Genomic DNA, 15,567 nt, shown 5'->3' with positions numbered 1-15,567 from the left:
ACAAAGAACCAACAATAATCCATCATGAGCACAGTACGAAGCATCATTTAGCAAAATACAGTTGCAAGAAAAAACAACCTTTTAACAGGTGGAAACCTGGAACAGAACCAGTCTCCTGTTGAACAGCCATCTGCTGAAACTGTGTTGGGCTTGGAAAGTGGAATAGAGGGAGATGCAGGAAGAAAGATAGGAATAGAGACAAACAGAGCAACAACAACAACAACACTGAAAAGAATAGATAATCTTGTGTATAGTTGAACTTAAGCTACATGGTTAAGTTACATGTTGGAAGTAACATGCTTCAAAACGTGTACTTACATTATTAAACCCATTATAGAATAGACTTCTTTCAGCAAATGTTTAAATTGTGGCGCACAAAGCAACAATGGCAAACAGATTCTGCCTCCAAGAAACATATATTACTTTTTTAGATAAATTTATCTTAATGAATTTTTACTGGAGTTTTGAACCAGTCAAGGGTAAAAGTCACCAGAGGAGCAAATAAAGCTGCTATATTAAAGTGTTTTTCTTTTTAAAAGAAAGAGCGGAGAGAGAATGAGCACTGCCTCCACACATCAAGGGTCTGCAGGATGTAGAATGAAAAGACCTTTGAAATCGGAGACATTTTGACCTGTCAAAGCAGGGAAAGCAAAGGTGGAGCTAATAGCATCAATGGTGGCTTCTTTATTGTTATTACACCTTTGTTTTAAAAGTCAGAACGTCTGCTGTGGAAAGGGCAGACGGGATAGTGCCGATTCTAACAAAGTTATTTGAAAAGGAACAGTTAAATTTAAATCAGACTCACATCAGAGCACAGACAATAAGGAGTATGAAAATACATTGTTAATTCATTAATTCTTTAATTCTCTAATTTTATATTGAACTGAAAGGACATTTTTATCTGGTTTTCTGTTGGCTCCTATTAAAACCTTTATTCAATTCTATTTATTGGTCAGGTTGTATTTGTTTGCTGCTCTCCCACTCTCCGACTAAGACCAAGCACACAGGTTTTTTTTTTTTTACAGGAAAAAAATAATAAAGTTGCCTAGTGCAGCAGGAAACCCAGACCTTGGTAATCCAATACCAGTCGCAATTAATTTATCATGTGGACGTAGCAGGGGAGTAATCCCATTTGTTAAATGACTGTCGATTCTCTGTTTTAGATTAAGATGTCTGGTGAAACAACTGGAGAGAGGAGAGGCTTCGCTCACTGACCTCAAGAAAAACCTGGAGTATGCAGCATCGGTGCTGGAATCGGTTTACATCGAGGAGACGAGGTAAGAAAACAGAAGCTTCATGCAGTGGAACCAGGTACTGACACGGTTCATTTGTTGTGAACAACAGAGCAGCACGGACACCAGTCTAGACTTTGGAAAATGGATGACCATCATTAGTATAGCAGTTGACCTGTGCTCGTGCTCTTAGTTTCAAGTGAACCATTTAGTGCTCTGTTAGTCTCACAACATTATGATGGATGATGTACTACATGTATAACTAATTTAACAGAGCTACCACTTCCCTAACTCTTAACACTTAGATACAGCTACTGAAGTTGTTCAGCAACATACTTCCATCTACATTTAAAACCCAAATATTGTTATTTTCCTTTATAACATTTGTTTATGGCTTCATTTATTTGTTACATCAGATTCATATTCCACTAACAACTCATTGGATGAATATAAGTACACCGTAATTATATAAAGGGAACCAAAAGTACCGGTATATAGGCAGTTACATTTTACTCCACCTTGATAAACTACAAAATTTAGGTACTCCTCAAGCGTTAATGTTTCATTAATGATGAATAACTATGATGTTATGACTGATTTTTAACCAAAGGAAAATGGGAATTGAGGACTTCTAAATATAACGGAGTGTTTTTTACAGTGTACTACAGCTACTTTTATTGAAACACTCAATGAGGACTTTTTAGTTGGTTATATAACAGACTAAAATGTGTGCAATTGCCTCTATATGGCCTGCAAAATCATTTGAAAACAACATGTATAAGGTTGATAATTTCATCATTTTAATTTCCTTTTTAAACCAACTCTTTCAAACTGCTGTACAACATTACCAACTTGTCGCAAATGCTTTCAACAACCACAGTTTGCTAAGTTTCGGCACTAGATGTACTGATTTTAGGAAAATAACCTTGTTTGGGCTGAAATAAAAGTTCAGGCTATTGGTTCTACACACGGGGAAAAAGCCCTGGGGGTTCAAAAAAAGAAAAAGGCAAAAGGGAGTGTAGCATTTGGGGAACCATCTTGACAACTAAATTTTGGACGCTGAATTGAAAATGAATATGGTCATAAATGAAAATAAAAAAAGGGTCAAAGATTGAGATGTTAACATTTCCATACAATATATTCCACTATGGTTTATAGGCAGCTATTTTTAATGCCTATTTCTGCTGCAAGAGGTTCAGTGTTTGATAAAGCACTTTACAGCATGCTGTAGAAACAGCCTTTGTTTACATTTTTCCACTGTAAGGTTTGACAGTGACTGGTAGGTCCGCAGCTTTAATGGAAATAGGATAAGGTTTTTTGAGAACAGGATTAGTAAAGGGATGGGATGTATCACATTGCCCACAGGGGCAGCAAAAATCTAGACAAAGTGAGGGTTCCTGACAGTAGCTTTAAAAAAAAAAAAAAAAATCTAAGTGCTTCTTACACCAGTGGGAATTGTGGGTAGTTTTCTTTGATCTGCTGCTCTTATTGTTACATTCATACAATGATCACTTCTTGGCTAAGATCACAGATAGATTGATGTATTTGCAAACATTGCAAAGGTTTGGTTAAGGTCAGGGAACATACTAGGTCAATGCATGTTAACGGTGGAATACAGGTCCAGAATCTGAGATATGAGCAGGCTTATGGAATTATATAAACCTCTCGTCATCTAGATCCAAGCAGATTAGGCCCGGCGATGGCATGACCACTCGTGGATGGAGGATGATGAACTGTCCAGTGCAGAATCCACGTAGCAGCGAGATTATCAGTGGGATGTGAATGCTTTCTCTCTGCCATAAGAGCTTGTTTTCAGTTCAGAGGGTGGAGACCAACAAGCTTTGCTTTTGATCCCCTGAACATGTCAACACAGCAGGGTAGCTGCAGAGAATTATACCACACAATTGGATTCAAAACACTCCCGTCATGGTGTTCCAAGAGGCCGGGATGTTTTTATCTTACATAAGAGGTGGTATTATTTGATGGGCAGTGCCGGGATTTGGGTTTGGTCCCTTGTAAAAGTAGAGCTTGGATAACTAGTCTGCATCGCTCTGTGTTCCCTTCATTTGTTTCTTTTCTACCTGTCTGTCTTTGAACTTTCATCTCTTCTTTCTTTCAGGCGTTTGGTGGACACAGAAGATGAGCTCAGTGACATCCAGTCAGAGTCGGTGCCCTCAGAAGTGCGGGACTGGCTGGCCTCCACCTTCACGCGCCAGATGGGCCTGATGCTGCGACGCAATGAGGAGAAACCTCGCTTCCGCAGCATCGTCCACGCCGTCCAGGCTGGCATATTTGTTGAGAGGTAAACTTCTGTCTGTGATGCACAAGCACACAACCACAGCCACATCCAGGCAACCTGCCAATGATGTTAAATAATTCAGAGGGACTGTCACTTTTATCTTGCCTCCACTACGGTTCTATCTTTCATTGGTCAACCTAAACAAGTGAAGCCTGGAGCAATTTAAGGCAATGCTTTCAACGTCTAAAGTTTAGCCTCCCATTCCAAAAAGGAAAGCCAAATAATTCCTGCATGTTTCAATGCAGTTTCTACACATACTTACATACTTTACAGAATGGACATTTAGCAAAATACAAGCTACATAAAGATTTTGGAAATTGATATGCTTAGCCTTGAAGCATAAAATTGTGTTCATTTCATTAAATATGAAAATGAATAAATTAAGACATTTTGGTAATCCAGCACAGTCAACACATTGGCAGTCAAAAATCACGTCTTATTCCCTTTATAGGTTGTAGCTGCAACAATTAGTTGATTTATCAAAAAAGATTTGAAGATAGTCAATCAGCTCTGATCTTGTAATGTGGTCAATTTGAATTGAAGACTTAAATAACTCATCTGTTATGTTTTGAGGTAATTAAATGAAAGGTTTTGCCAATAACTTGGGACTTATTCCTACATTTTGGACTCTTTATTGGAAAAAAAGATGTTAAATGACATTACCTGGTTGTATTGTGAAGGACATCTCTATTTTCTGAGTAAAACAAAACAAATCTATAAATAAAACAACTGGCAGATGAATTGATTATGAGCAGTTGTTAGTTGCAGCACTGATGTCAAATAATATTATTTAACCAGCATCATGTCATAAAGTGTGGACATGTTTGCTCTTTATAATGATCATGATGGAACAAGTAAAGTAGAATAAATGTCAATGTTAATCATTTTATAGAAGTGGAAACTACAGTAGTATAAAAACACAGTCAATGATGATCAGATACAGAGTGATAGTAGTGAATATAGAAGTGAATAAACAAATGTCGGAGTGAGTTGATATTGTTTTGTATTGTGTTGATGCTTTGGCAATATTTTTCATTTAACATTCATGCCAATAAAGCTTTATACATTGGACATGTAAATTGATTTGGGATACTGCAAATGTGCTTTCATTTTAAGACTAGGTAAATTGAATATTGTTCATTAATAATTCATTGCATATCTCTCAAATCTGTCTGAACCGGGCTGTTTACAAAGTGAACTAAAGTGAGGTGAGAAGATGTTTTAAAACACTGAAGCACCACTGCTGGGTCCTTTTTAAATGTTCAATCTGTAGGAAATATGTATTCGTCTTTTCTGACTCACTCACCTGAGTTGATCATTCGTCTCTTCTCTACAGCCTTGGCAAGCCTAGCTAAGCATAATCATTCAGGGAGTTGAAAACAGCTCCCTCTCCAAGGCTGTGCTTTATCACACACCAACATGCAACATGCATTTGTTCAAACCAATATGCCTCCATCATGTGAGCTGTAATCTCTCTTAATCTGCTGTTGCAGAGGGTAGTCTGTTTTTCAGATATTCACAATGATAGAAAATAGGGAAGGGGAGGATGAAAATGAAAATGTGACTTCACTACCTTTCAGCTGACACTTATGACATTGAGAATTATCCAGCTGGTTTTGCATTTTGGTGCTAAATTACTCTTAATGCTATTCCTTATATTCAGGAAAGCCTTAAACCAATTAACAATTGTGAAAAAAACAAACCTGAAGGAGCTAGTCTTGCCTCAACTTAACCTTTTCCACACAATTTCATACTGAGAGTGTTGTTTTGAAGGTTTAAAAAGACTCTTGGTGGGGGATCTTCCAGGCTGTGGTTTGGGGCCAGTATAGGAACCTTTGGTGTTTGCACTCAGCGGTGTTCTGCATTTGATGTTTTTATCTCTTCCAAACAGGATGTACCGACGCACCTCCAATATGGTGGGACTCAGCTACCCCCCCACTGTCATATCTGTGCTTAAGGTATTAACGTGCACATGTCCACTAACTTGCACAGATATGAAATAACAACTTTGTACACACATGCACACATCATTGTCCAGGAAGCACCACCAACCTTTTAGATGTGTTGCATTTATTGCAGAAGATGAGGGGATTGTTTGGGAGAACATTGATTTATTTGATATTTTTCTTCCTCACACAGAATGTGGACAGGTGGTCCTTTGACGTCTTCGCTTTAAATGAAGCCAGCGGGGATCACGCACTTAAATTCATATTCTACGAGTTGCTTACAAGATATGACCTCATTAGCCGCTTCAAGGTAAAGCCACAAGAATATATCATGCTGCTGGTCACTGCTTTGCCTTTTTGTTTGTGTCATTCACACAAGGAGAAACTAAATATATTCAGTACCTTCATGACCTTCACAATGCCCCCTTGTTTGCATGGAAGTAAGCACACACCCACTTCTCTGCCTCTTAAGAGTGAGATAGTGTTGTTGGATTTCCTCTATGGATGAATTATGAGGGAGGTTGGACAACTCATCTGATGCTTGTGGCGCTCATTTTCCACAACGTCTTACAGCTGAGGACACTCCACCTGATGTGACGGCATCTAAGAGTAAATGACATGGGCAATGAAGCCGACATGAATATGTAATCTAAGTCTGCAGGGGAGTATAGTGTTCACAATCCATGATTTTATTACATCAATTTCAAACGGGAATGTGCATGGATTGAAATGATGTGCCCCCATCACTTAAATGAGACCTGATAGCTTTTCTTACTGTTTGGGGTGTTTTTTGGCTTACAGTCATGTACTGTTGTTTTTTTTGCCATCAGATCCCAATCTCTGCGGTGGTGTCATTCGTGGAGGCCCTAGAAGTGGGATACAGCAAACATAAAAACCCATACCACAACCTGATGCACGCGGCTGATGTCACACAGACTGTACACTACCTGCTACTCAAGACTGGCATGGTGGTGAGTAGGATTTATTGTATGGTGTCCTTACAAAAACATACAAAGACCAGTTAAACAGAGAAATGTTGGGTTGGTTCCATCTGAAACTTATACATCTCTCAAATCCAGCCACGTTTGTCCACATTGTATTCAAAACAACCCACCTAATTGCAGATTTGACTGACATGCAGCTTCTAAATTTAGCTTTTTTTCATGGAGAATCCGCAAGCCATTTTCCCCTTAAAAAACACAGACCAGAAGAACATTGGTCGTCATTTATAGTCTTTCTCAAGGCATTTTTGAGAAAATAAACAAACATTTCAGAGAATATACAGTGTGTGTGTGTGTGTGTGTATATATATATATATATACATGTCAAAATGTGATACCTGTTAATGGTTTCAGATTTTCAAATCAAATGTTTTTTGCCTTGTTGCCATAACGTAACTTAATTTGCTTCGTGCTGCTTTTGTTCTTCTTCCATATTGGTGACCTGTATTTCTCTACTTCCCACTGTAGTGACTTCAGGGCATTTCTGTTGCTAAATCCATTTCACAAAACAAGGAAAAACTGTAGTTTTGCTACAGCCGAGTTCAAAGTCCCTTACCAGCCAGCTGCCTCCGCTTCCAGTGTTTTTATTTAATCACCTTAATAAGGTGGCTGCGACAGCTGTCGACATGGTGCGTTTCTGTGGGCAGTGCCTTGCGGAGTAAACCACATTACTGCTAGAACCTCGGGCTCCTGGGAGAGCAGGAGAACAGCATCTATCATTTCACAGGCCCTCCAGACTCCATTAAATCAACAATCATCAGGTCATTCATAAAGCCAGCCCCATGAGGCAAAAATACTGAAGGATGGATCAGCCATCCTGCCCCTCCACCCACCCACGCTTAATGACTCCCCCATCCCCCACTGTTGATTAGTCACCAATATCGACTTGGCTTCCTGGGCTAAATCCCCACTCTATGTACGTGAGTGCACTGAGATGCAGGCACATCTCAGAGGAAGTGCCCACTCACAGGTGTGTGGATGCTGTATACACTCACAGATCTTACATCAACACCCACAAATAGAAGCAAATACACACACATAGACATTCAGTCCATCTTATTTACATTTTTCAGATTTACTGACAACTGTATCTTTAGATTCATGTGGCTATGTGGCAGCTAATATGATGAAATACAAGTTTCACAATACTTTTTTTTTTTATTCGGCAGACAAAATAATAGTTTGACATTTCAGAAAATAAGCGTATTCACTTTAATGCAGATAGTTCGATATTAAAGTTGATACCCATCTCGTACTGGCAACATTAGCATATATGTCCAGGTTTAAAACATTGCAAAAATGATATTACTGTTAATTACTGTTATTAAGCCGTACACAGAGAAACGCAGGATTAACAACACAACAGGCTGCAAACTTTGCAGAGCCACATCAAAGAGCCCATGGGGCTACTCCTTCGCCCTGGTGATGACTCTCAGTGAAATTAGCAAAACTATCTCTGATCTAGATGGCTCTAAATCACAATGTAACAATGGTAGTGGGCTCAGTGGTTAATGACTTTAGAGGTGAATTAACACAAGTCTGAACTGTAAATTTCAACCAGCTGCCAGTTAGCTCAGCTTAGCACAATTATTTGGAACAAGGGGGTAAAAGCTTGTCTAGATCTGTCTGAAGGTAAAATATTTGCTGCATGCGATTTTTTTAACTCACATTTTACACATAGGATCATCAGTTTAATTTGTGCAAATCTACATGTAAAAAAATATATTGTGATTTTATGAACACTTGTATTGACATGCAGCTAGCCAGGCTAGCTGTCTCTCTGTGTTTTCAGTCTTTGTGCCAAGCTAACTTTACTTTTTCTGCCATCTATAGCTTTAATAATTACTGGACAATAGTAGTACGTCTTCTTATTTAACTTTCAGCAGAAAGTGAAACATAGTTTTTCCAAACTTACAGGCTAATCTTTAAGCCTGCTGCTTTAAGCCTGCTGCTTCTTCTTCTAATTTATTCTCTTTATTGCTGTAGTCAGGAGTCGTGCCTGGAAAAGGTTTAAACTTGATTTGAAGAACTTAAATTTGGAAGCATGATGTGCATTCTCACCTTGCAACAGCAGTACCTTCAATACATTTACAGAGAGCATTACTATTTTCATTTTTACACAGTGACTAACCAGACTCTGAGGCTGTCTGGGAGGGAACGAGTAAAGGAGGAGTTTCAAACTGACAGTTTAAAATATGAATCCCAATAGAGCTTGTCTTATCTGAAGTTTCCGTTTTGATATGCTGACCTTTTCTCTATCTTCCCCTCTCAATTTGTGCTCTTTCATCCCTGACTATAATCTCTCCTCATGCCAAATACTTCTCTTGGTGTCCTTTATTTCACTTTTGCTCTCTACATCTTTTTGAAGTGACAAACCATTTGCTGCTTTGCTCCCTTTTTTCCACTCTCTGGTCTCTATTTTTTCTTCTATCTCTTTTCTGTCTATTCCCTCCTCTTTTATTGAGTTAACTACATTCTCCGGTCCTTTTTTCCGTCTTGTTGCATTCCCTCCTCAACACCATCCCATCCTCTATATACTTCTCTTAATATCCTCTATCCTTCCTTTGTTCCTCACATCTAACCTCTCCTTTCTTTTTCTCCACTTTTTCCTACAGCACTGGCTGACCGAGCTTGAGATCTTTGCCATGATCTTTGCGGCAGCTGTGCACGACTACGAGCACACAGGGACCACAAACAACTTCCACATCCAGACAAGGTAATGGATGATAAATAAAAAATGCATGTCACAAACTCACTGGATCAATGCTTTCATTTGCTGCATGGGGCCTTTACATTGACACTGAGATGGCCTGCAGTGCAGTAATAACACTTGGGCAGAACTTCAATAAAACTGCATTCTCTTGAAACCTTAAGTTGAAGAGAAATACTGTTACAACACCTTTTACTGAAAGTATAACTCAAACAGTAACATTTTAAGGACAAATACTGTCTTTGTATACTTAATTATCTTTAAATGTATCCTCCTTTTTACCATTAGGGCTTTGTATATTTGTCATAGCTTTATAGAAATAGAACCAATTCCCTTTGATTCAGAAAGTTGAACTTTTAAAACACTGTATAAATAATGTTTTCAAATTATTTACTTCCCTTCTAAGATACATTTTAAAAAAAAAGTGTATTGTAGTTATCTCTAAGTCCTGTATATCTTTGAATGTGTATATTGTTCCATTAATCTGTAAGTACAGTTGAGGTTGTACTTTTTTGTTTTCTATACTTTAGTAATCCCTGAGGGAAATTCTAGTTTACACTCAGTTATTGAGAGACATGCTTCTCACACACATAGGACCAAAATACACACATGCACAAATAGAGCCTGTGGACATGCATTAATGGAGAGATGTCAGAGTGTGGCTTCTACACCCTGCTACGCAGTGAGCGCACCAGAGCTATTGGGGGTCCGGTGCCTTTCTCAAGGGCACCCCGGCAGTACTCAGGAAGTGCCCTGGCACCTCTCCAGCTACCAGACCAACTTCCATATTATGGTTCGAACCAGTGACCGTCTGGTTCCCAACCCAAGTCCCTACAGACTGAGCTGCTGTCTCGCCGAATCCCTTTTGGGCTTTTTTGTTTGTTTGTTTTTGTTACCTTAGAGTCAGTCTTCCCTTTGACAGAGCTCCTACTTAAAATTTAATAACATACATTTTTAGCTGGTCAGAACTCGGCATGATTGAAGTCTTTGCAAGCAGGCCAAGAACCAGTGTATAAGCTACATTAACTGAATGATGTTTGGTTGCCATGGTAGTTACTGGACTCCGACTAGAACTCTCTATATACATATTTCAGCATAAAAGCCTTTACAGTAGAGATAGCGCAGGCAGAGAGCTGAAATAAAGGAAGGCGCTCCTGGTCTGGACTCCTCTTCAAGTTAATTACGTCGTGACACATTTGATTTATTCAGTGAAGATGCAGCAACATCTCTCATCTTCAATTAATTCTTTGTTTGCTTGTCTTTCCATAATAGACCAATTAGAGATGACGACTTTGCTTCTCTCTTCGACAGGTCAGACACAGCCATCCTGTACAATGACCGCTCCGTGCTGGAGAGTCACCATGTCAGCGCGGCGTACCGCCTTCTGCAGGATGACGATGAGATGAACATCCTGTACAACCTCTCCAAGGATGACTGGAGGTCAGAGAGACAGGAACTGAGGCAGACAATGAAAGAGCTGAGTGACAGCAAAGGGAAATAAAACACAGAGATGAAGTGGAGAACTGATAGAGACAAATAGGGAGACAGACAAGACAAGTAGAAACCAAGCAGGTCAAGCAGTTCCACAGTTTACAAATCAAATTTCTAAGCCTAAAGTTGCTTTTTCTATTTCCTAAATTCAAAATGAGGCCCCTAAAATGTGTTGGCTGCTTTCTTTTACTTTATATGACTTTCAAAATAAGTAGATTTTATTACTGTTGGCTTTAACGGTTCATCATGCATCACATGGCACATGTTTTCCTCTTTTTTGTCTTCATCCAGAGAGCTGCGGGCTCTGGTGGTGGAGATGGTGCTGGCCACAGATATGTCGTGCCACTTCCAGCAGGTGAAGGCCATGAAGAACTTCCTACAACAACCAGAGGGGTCAGTCACCTTTCTGCTTAACTGCTGTTCGAACTGTTGTCTTTACTCCAGCAATTTACATCCTCATTAACCCTGCCGTCATGTCATCGTTTACTCAACACCCGCTGTTTACAACTCAATTAACCCTGCCCTGAAGGGTGCATCCAAAGTTGAATGCAACATTCATGTTTATATCAAACAGACTTTTCCAAACAAACAAAGGATGATATCTGTTACTCTGGTGTTGAAAACTCCCTGTATACAAAATACAGTATTGTGTTGCAAATTTATAGGTCATGAATGATACAGCACAGGTATACAGTAATGTAGTACTGAAGGCCCTCTGAGGCATAAACAGGATACTTTGTGTTTCTGTTCTGCAGCAGAGTTATGGGGCAGTCACACCAGATTTAGCCGCAGACAACGCAGTGAAAAACAGCCTGTGGTAGAAATGTTGTTGGCAGATTTTTTTGGAACGTTGTAGGCTGCTTCAGCAAGGAAATATTAGCCCTCAAAAACTTAGTTAGTTGTTTTAATCAGCCCTCTTCTTCTATTGCAGCAAAGGTACCTCTAAATGACTTTCCAAAAACACAAAATTGAAAGTGCCAAATTTGCTTAAATGCCACTGTAACCTGTAGAAATTAGAAGACGGGTCACTGACTACCTTGCACTGCCGAACCCTGATAAACATACCCAGAGTATTATTATTACTCATACCTATTCATATATTTAAAAATAAAAGGCTAGAAGCAGAATACAAGTAATATCCACAACCTTACAGACACAGGTGTGTTCGTCTTTAGAGCAGCAGACACCTACATTGTTGCTGTCATGTACAAACTTATATTAGTAGTTTTAGTATTTTTACACATTCATTTAATTTTCATTTCACTTTATATTATTTGAATTTGAATTACTTTTTTTATCAATTTGTTCAATAATGGGTAAAATATACAATTTTAAATGAATTTACCTTTTTATTTTTTTATTTTTTGGGTGGCATCATGTGACCCCCTTATAGATACAATATGTAGACCCAACATGTCTTTGGCTTCATCTATTTTTGTGTCTCCTAAAGCAGGTGAATATAGGTGATTTGTTTGTGTAAATAGCTTCAGCACTTGTTTATTTGTCGTTTTGGGCACTCTGTAGCTGAGCTTTGGTCCCACTGAACAAACCTTAGCATGAATTTTACACAAGGCCGATCTAGTCAACAGTGCCCAACTAAAGTCACTGACCTCACAACAACTACTTGAAAAGTTTTATTCAAAAAGATTTTATTTTAAGTGCCAGATTTGCATCTGATAGTAACGCGTGTGGCTGGAACACCTGGACTCCAATAAGAAAGTGATGTCTACTATCTTTTGGTCGTGCTGTGTAACTGGGTAGGCTCTACGTGCAGAGACAGAGCTGCAGCTCACTAACAGAAACAAAAGCAAACTATCATATGAAGGGATGAGTCACCACAGTTCATGTGGCTGACAATACTGAAACGTCTTTTGACCTTCAGCTTATTCCTTTCACTGTGATAATGCAGGGTGAAATTCACGACCAGAGAAATACTAGAAAGGCATTGATACGGTGATAAGTTACATCCTGGTAATAGATGTATGAATCAACAATGGTATGCTATATATGTGTAAATACACCTCAAAGAGTGCTGACTAGAAGGTAATCATCAAGATACGATACAGCGACGTGTACACACAGGCACACAAACGAGCAGTCTGCAGGAAGCTGTAATGCTGAATAGACTCTAATGTGCAGTAATTCAAACCAGTGTGCCCGGGGCCTGCTTAGAGCGCACTTTAAGACCCAATCTGCCACAAATGGATGAGGGGAAATTTGAGCCAGTGGTTCTGACCTCTGTTTAACCTTGTGCAGTGTGTGTGTAGCTCTGTGTGACACTGTGCTTGTGTGTGTTGTCTTTTTGTGTACCTATTTTCCATATCACTCTATGCCTGACAATTCATGCTTCGGTCCATTAAAGAGGATATTTTGATACGGTTATCAGGTGATATCTCAGACACCGGCGATGTCTGATGAGGTGAAATGAAGCATCTTCACACTGAGCTCCAGTAGAGAAAACCGATTAGCGTAATGGAGGCATTTTGATGGAAGAGATTTTATTTTTCGCTCTTTTTGTACAGACCTGTTTATCTTCTTCGTCTTTTACAGCTCCGAATTTTGTGTTTTTATGCACTCGCTAATAAATGTCTTGGTATATTTCAACATCTGCTTAATGAGCATTTGAGGAGGGATTTTTTTGTATTTTATTTCACCAGTTTGACAAATGGAAGGTGCTGCTGTTGGATTAGTGCGATCATAGCACATCAAAGATGTATTATTGTAGACAAAGAAAACAAATGCTCACAATAATACAATAATAAGTATTTTCCTCTGTGATATAGAGCTTCATATTGACCCAATGCACATTAAGGTACCACACTGTAGCACAGGATGACATGTTTCCTTGTCACAATAAACACAAATTCTGTGGTTTCTTGGTGTCGGAAATACTCTGGACCAAAAGTGTGATAATACAACATTTAAAATAGACCCTGACAAATGGACTATACCACTGTTTAAGTCTTAGTTAAGGAATTCTACCAAGCTTTTGAAGAGAGCATGTTACTGCTTAATATAATCATTGACATAAAAATGAAATGTATTATGGGTATCCTAACCAAGGCCTTTGTGCCACTCTACTTTACTTCCTATGTGACCATATGTGATGCTAGACTTTGACTTTCCATTAAGAGAGATCTTATTAAGGCCTAAGTAATTTATTTTAGTGAACAGTTGAAACTAGATGGTTTGAGGGCTGAGGTTTAGGAAGTCAGAAAACTAACAAATAGTTGGTTTCAATCTTGTTATGGTGTTTGTTGTTCAGCCTTTTCCTTTACGAATAAATGATGCAGACCTGCAGACACTTTGTTGTGCATTCAGACATTGCAATACAGATCTAACTACCAAGCATTTTTTGCAATTAGGCAGTCTGCAGCAGTGGTGATAGTGTAATCAGCCCGCTGTTTTGCACCACTGAGCATCTTATTTGTGATCTCATGCCCCTCCTCTCCTCTTTGATATCTTGATCTGGTTCCAATGATTACATACTTTGCACTGAAAGGGGTTTTCTATCTTAAAGCAATAGCCATGCTCATAGAAGTCCCAAAAACTAAGTAAAGCCAGGACAAAAACCCAGGATGGGCAGTACTGGTAGTATACAGAGCATATACAGGACATTTTTCTAAAAGTGATGGTAGGTTTTCTTTGGTTTTGATTTTTTTTTTTTTTTATGTTCTTGATCAGAAAGCCAATTTCTTATGGACAGATTGCTAAGGACAAATCTGCAGCTGTGCCACATTTCTCTACGATTGACCCTGCTTTCTTCAGGGGCACTCAGGGCCTCGGAGAATTTCTTGAATTCCTTTTACGAATGGTATTTTCCAATGTCCTTTTTGCTGATATGTCTGAAAAGTCTGTTTGGCTCACCGTGTAGTCCATGCCAGGAACTGAATAAGCAGGATGTGGTCCTAATGTTTACAGGTTGTTTTAACCCAAAAATCAGTGGTCAAACCTAAAACATTTAGTCATTTGAATCTTATTTTTTAGAGGTCTGTTGAGACTTTTTACAAGTAACACTCAAAACTGAAAAGGCTTGTGTGAATGACTGATAAAGGATGCTCCTTTCATACATATACTTATTAATTTCTTATTTTCTCTCTTTTGCAGCATCGACAAGCCCAAAGCTCTGTCCCTGCTGCTGCACACGGCAGACATCAGCCACCCGGCCAAGAGTTGGGACCTGCACCATCGCTGGACCACCTCCCTACTGGAGGAGTTCTTCAGGCAGGTGAGTGGGTGTACCTGACAGGTGGTGGAATAAACCACGAGAGGCTACTTCAAGGAATATGTGAGGTTCAGAGGCACAGGGAGAGGACATGGCATGCTTTTGATCTAGTCTTATAAAAAGAACTACATTATGCCGATTTTGTCAAATACACCAGCAACATATTAGTTGACGCTTTATCATTGAAGCAATGAAATTCAACATTAACAGTATTTGCAGCAACACATGAGAAAGCAATGAAGAATAAAGATGAAATGAAGATGGCCCCACTTATTTTGAGCATCCCAGCAAACAATGCTTTTAATCATGCATGCTGAGTGTGAGGGGGCTCGAACTGGAAAACTAGAAGAAATGCAGGGAAGCTCTTTAGGAGCTGTTCTTCAGCTTTATACCCTAACCCCCTTTCTGTAGATCCAGTTTTCTCATTTTTTGGAGATCTTCAGATTTTTTTTTTTCACCTTTTGAATAAGTTGACTCAAAAGTTATGATCCAAAGTTCATTCCTGACCTTTAAATTACAACTGTGCCTTCCCTGCTATGTGAAAATAATACGCTCTGTTGGACCAGCTGTGAAGTCTTGGAGGAATTGATTTCCTCGGCTTTCTTGGGATTGCCAAAAGATGAAACACTTGATGTGAAGTAGAGTTGATTCATCTTTTTTTCC

At 39.1% G+C, this 15,567-nt stretch overlaps 1 protein-coding gene across 3 annotated transcripts in view; it reads left to right on the top strand.

Annotated features, from left to right (window-relative positions):
• The window catches only part of pde1cb (phosphodiesterase 1C, calmodulin-dependent b), a 92,116-nt gene that overhangs the window by 65,010 nt on the left and 11,539 nt on the right, over nt 1-15,567 (top strand). For all 3 annotated transcript variants that reach the window (XM_065954224.1, XM_065954223.1, XM_020635247.3), the window contains 9 exons: nt 1,164-1,277; nt 3,352-3,534; nt 5,423-5,489; nt 5,671-5,787; nt 6,308-6,448; nt 9,094-9,194; nt 10,500-10,628; nt 10,971-11,072; nt 14,787-14,907. In XM_065954224.1, coding sequence (XP_065810296.1) covers nt 1,164-1,277; nt 3,352-3,534; nt 5,423-5,489; nt 5,671-5,787; nt 6,308-6,448; nt 9,094-9,194; nt 10,500-10,628; nt 10,971-11,072; nt 14,787-14,907 — 1,075 coding nt within the window. The remainder of the gene's footprint in view (nt 1-1,163; nt 1,278-3,351; nt 3,535-5,422; nt 5,490-5,670; nt 5,788-6,307; nt 6,449-9,093; nt 9,195-10,499; nt 10,629-10,970; nt 11,073-14,786; nt 14,908-15,567) is intronic.

This window comes from Labrus bergylta, chromosome 4 (genome assembly GCF_963930695.1).
Source record: "Labrus bergylta chromosome 4, fLabBer1.1, whole genome shotgun sequence".
In the NCBI taxonomy this organism is placed as follows: Eukaryota; Metazoa; Chordata; class Actinopteri; order Labriformes; family Labridae; genus Labrus; species Labrus bergylta.
Note: the sequence above shows the minus strand (reverse complement) of the source record. Positions and strands in the feature narration are given on the sequence as shown.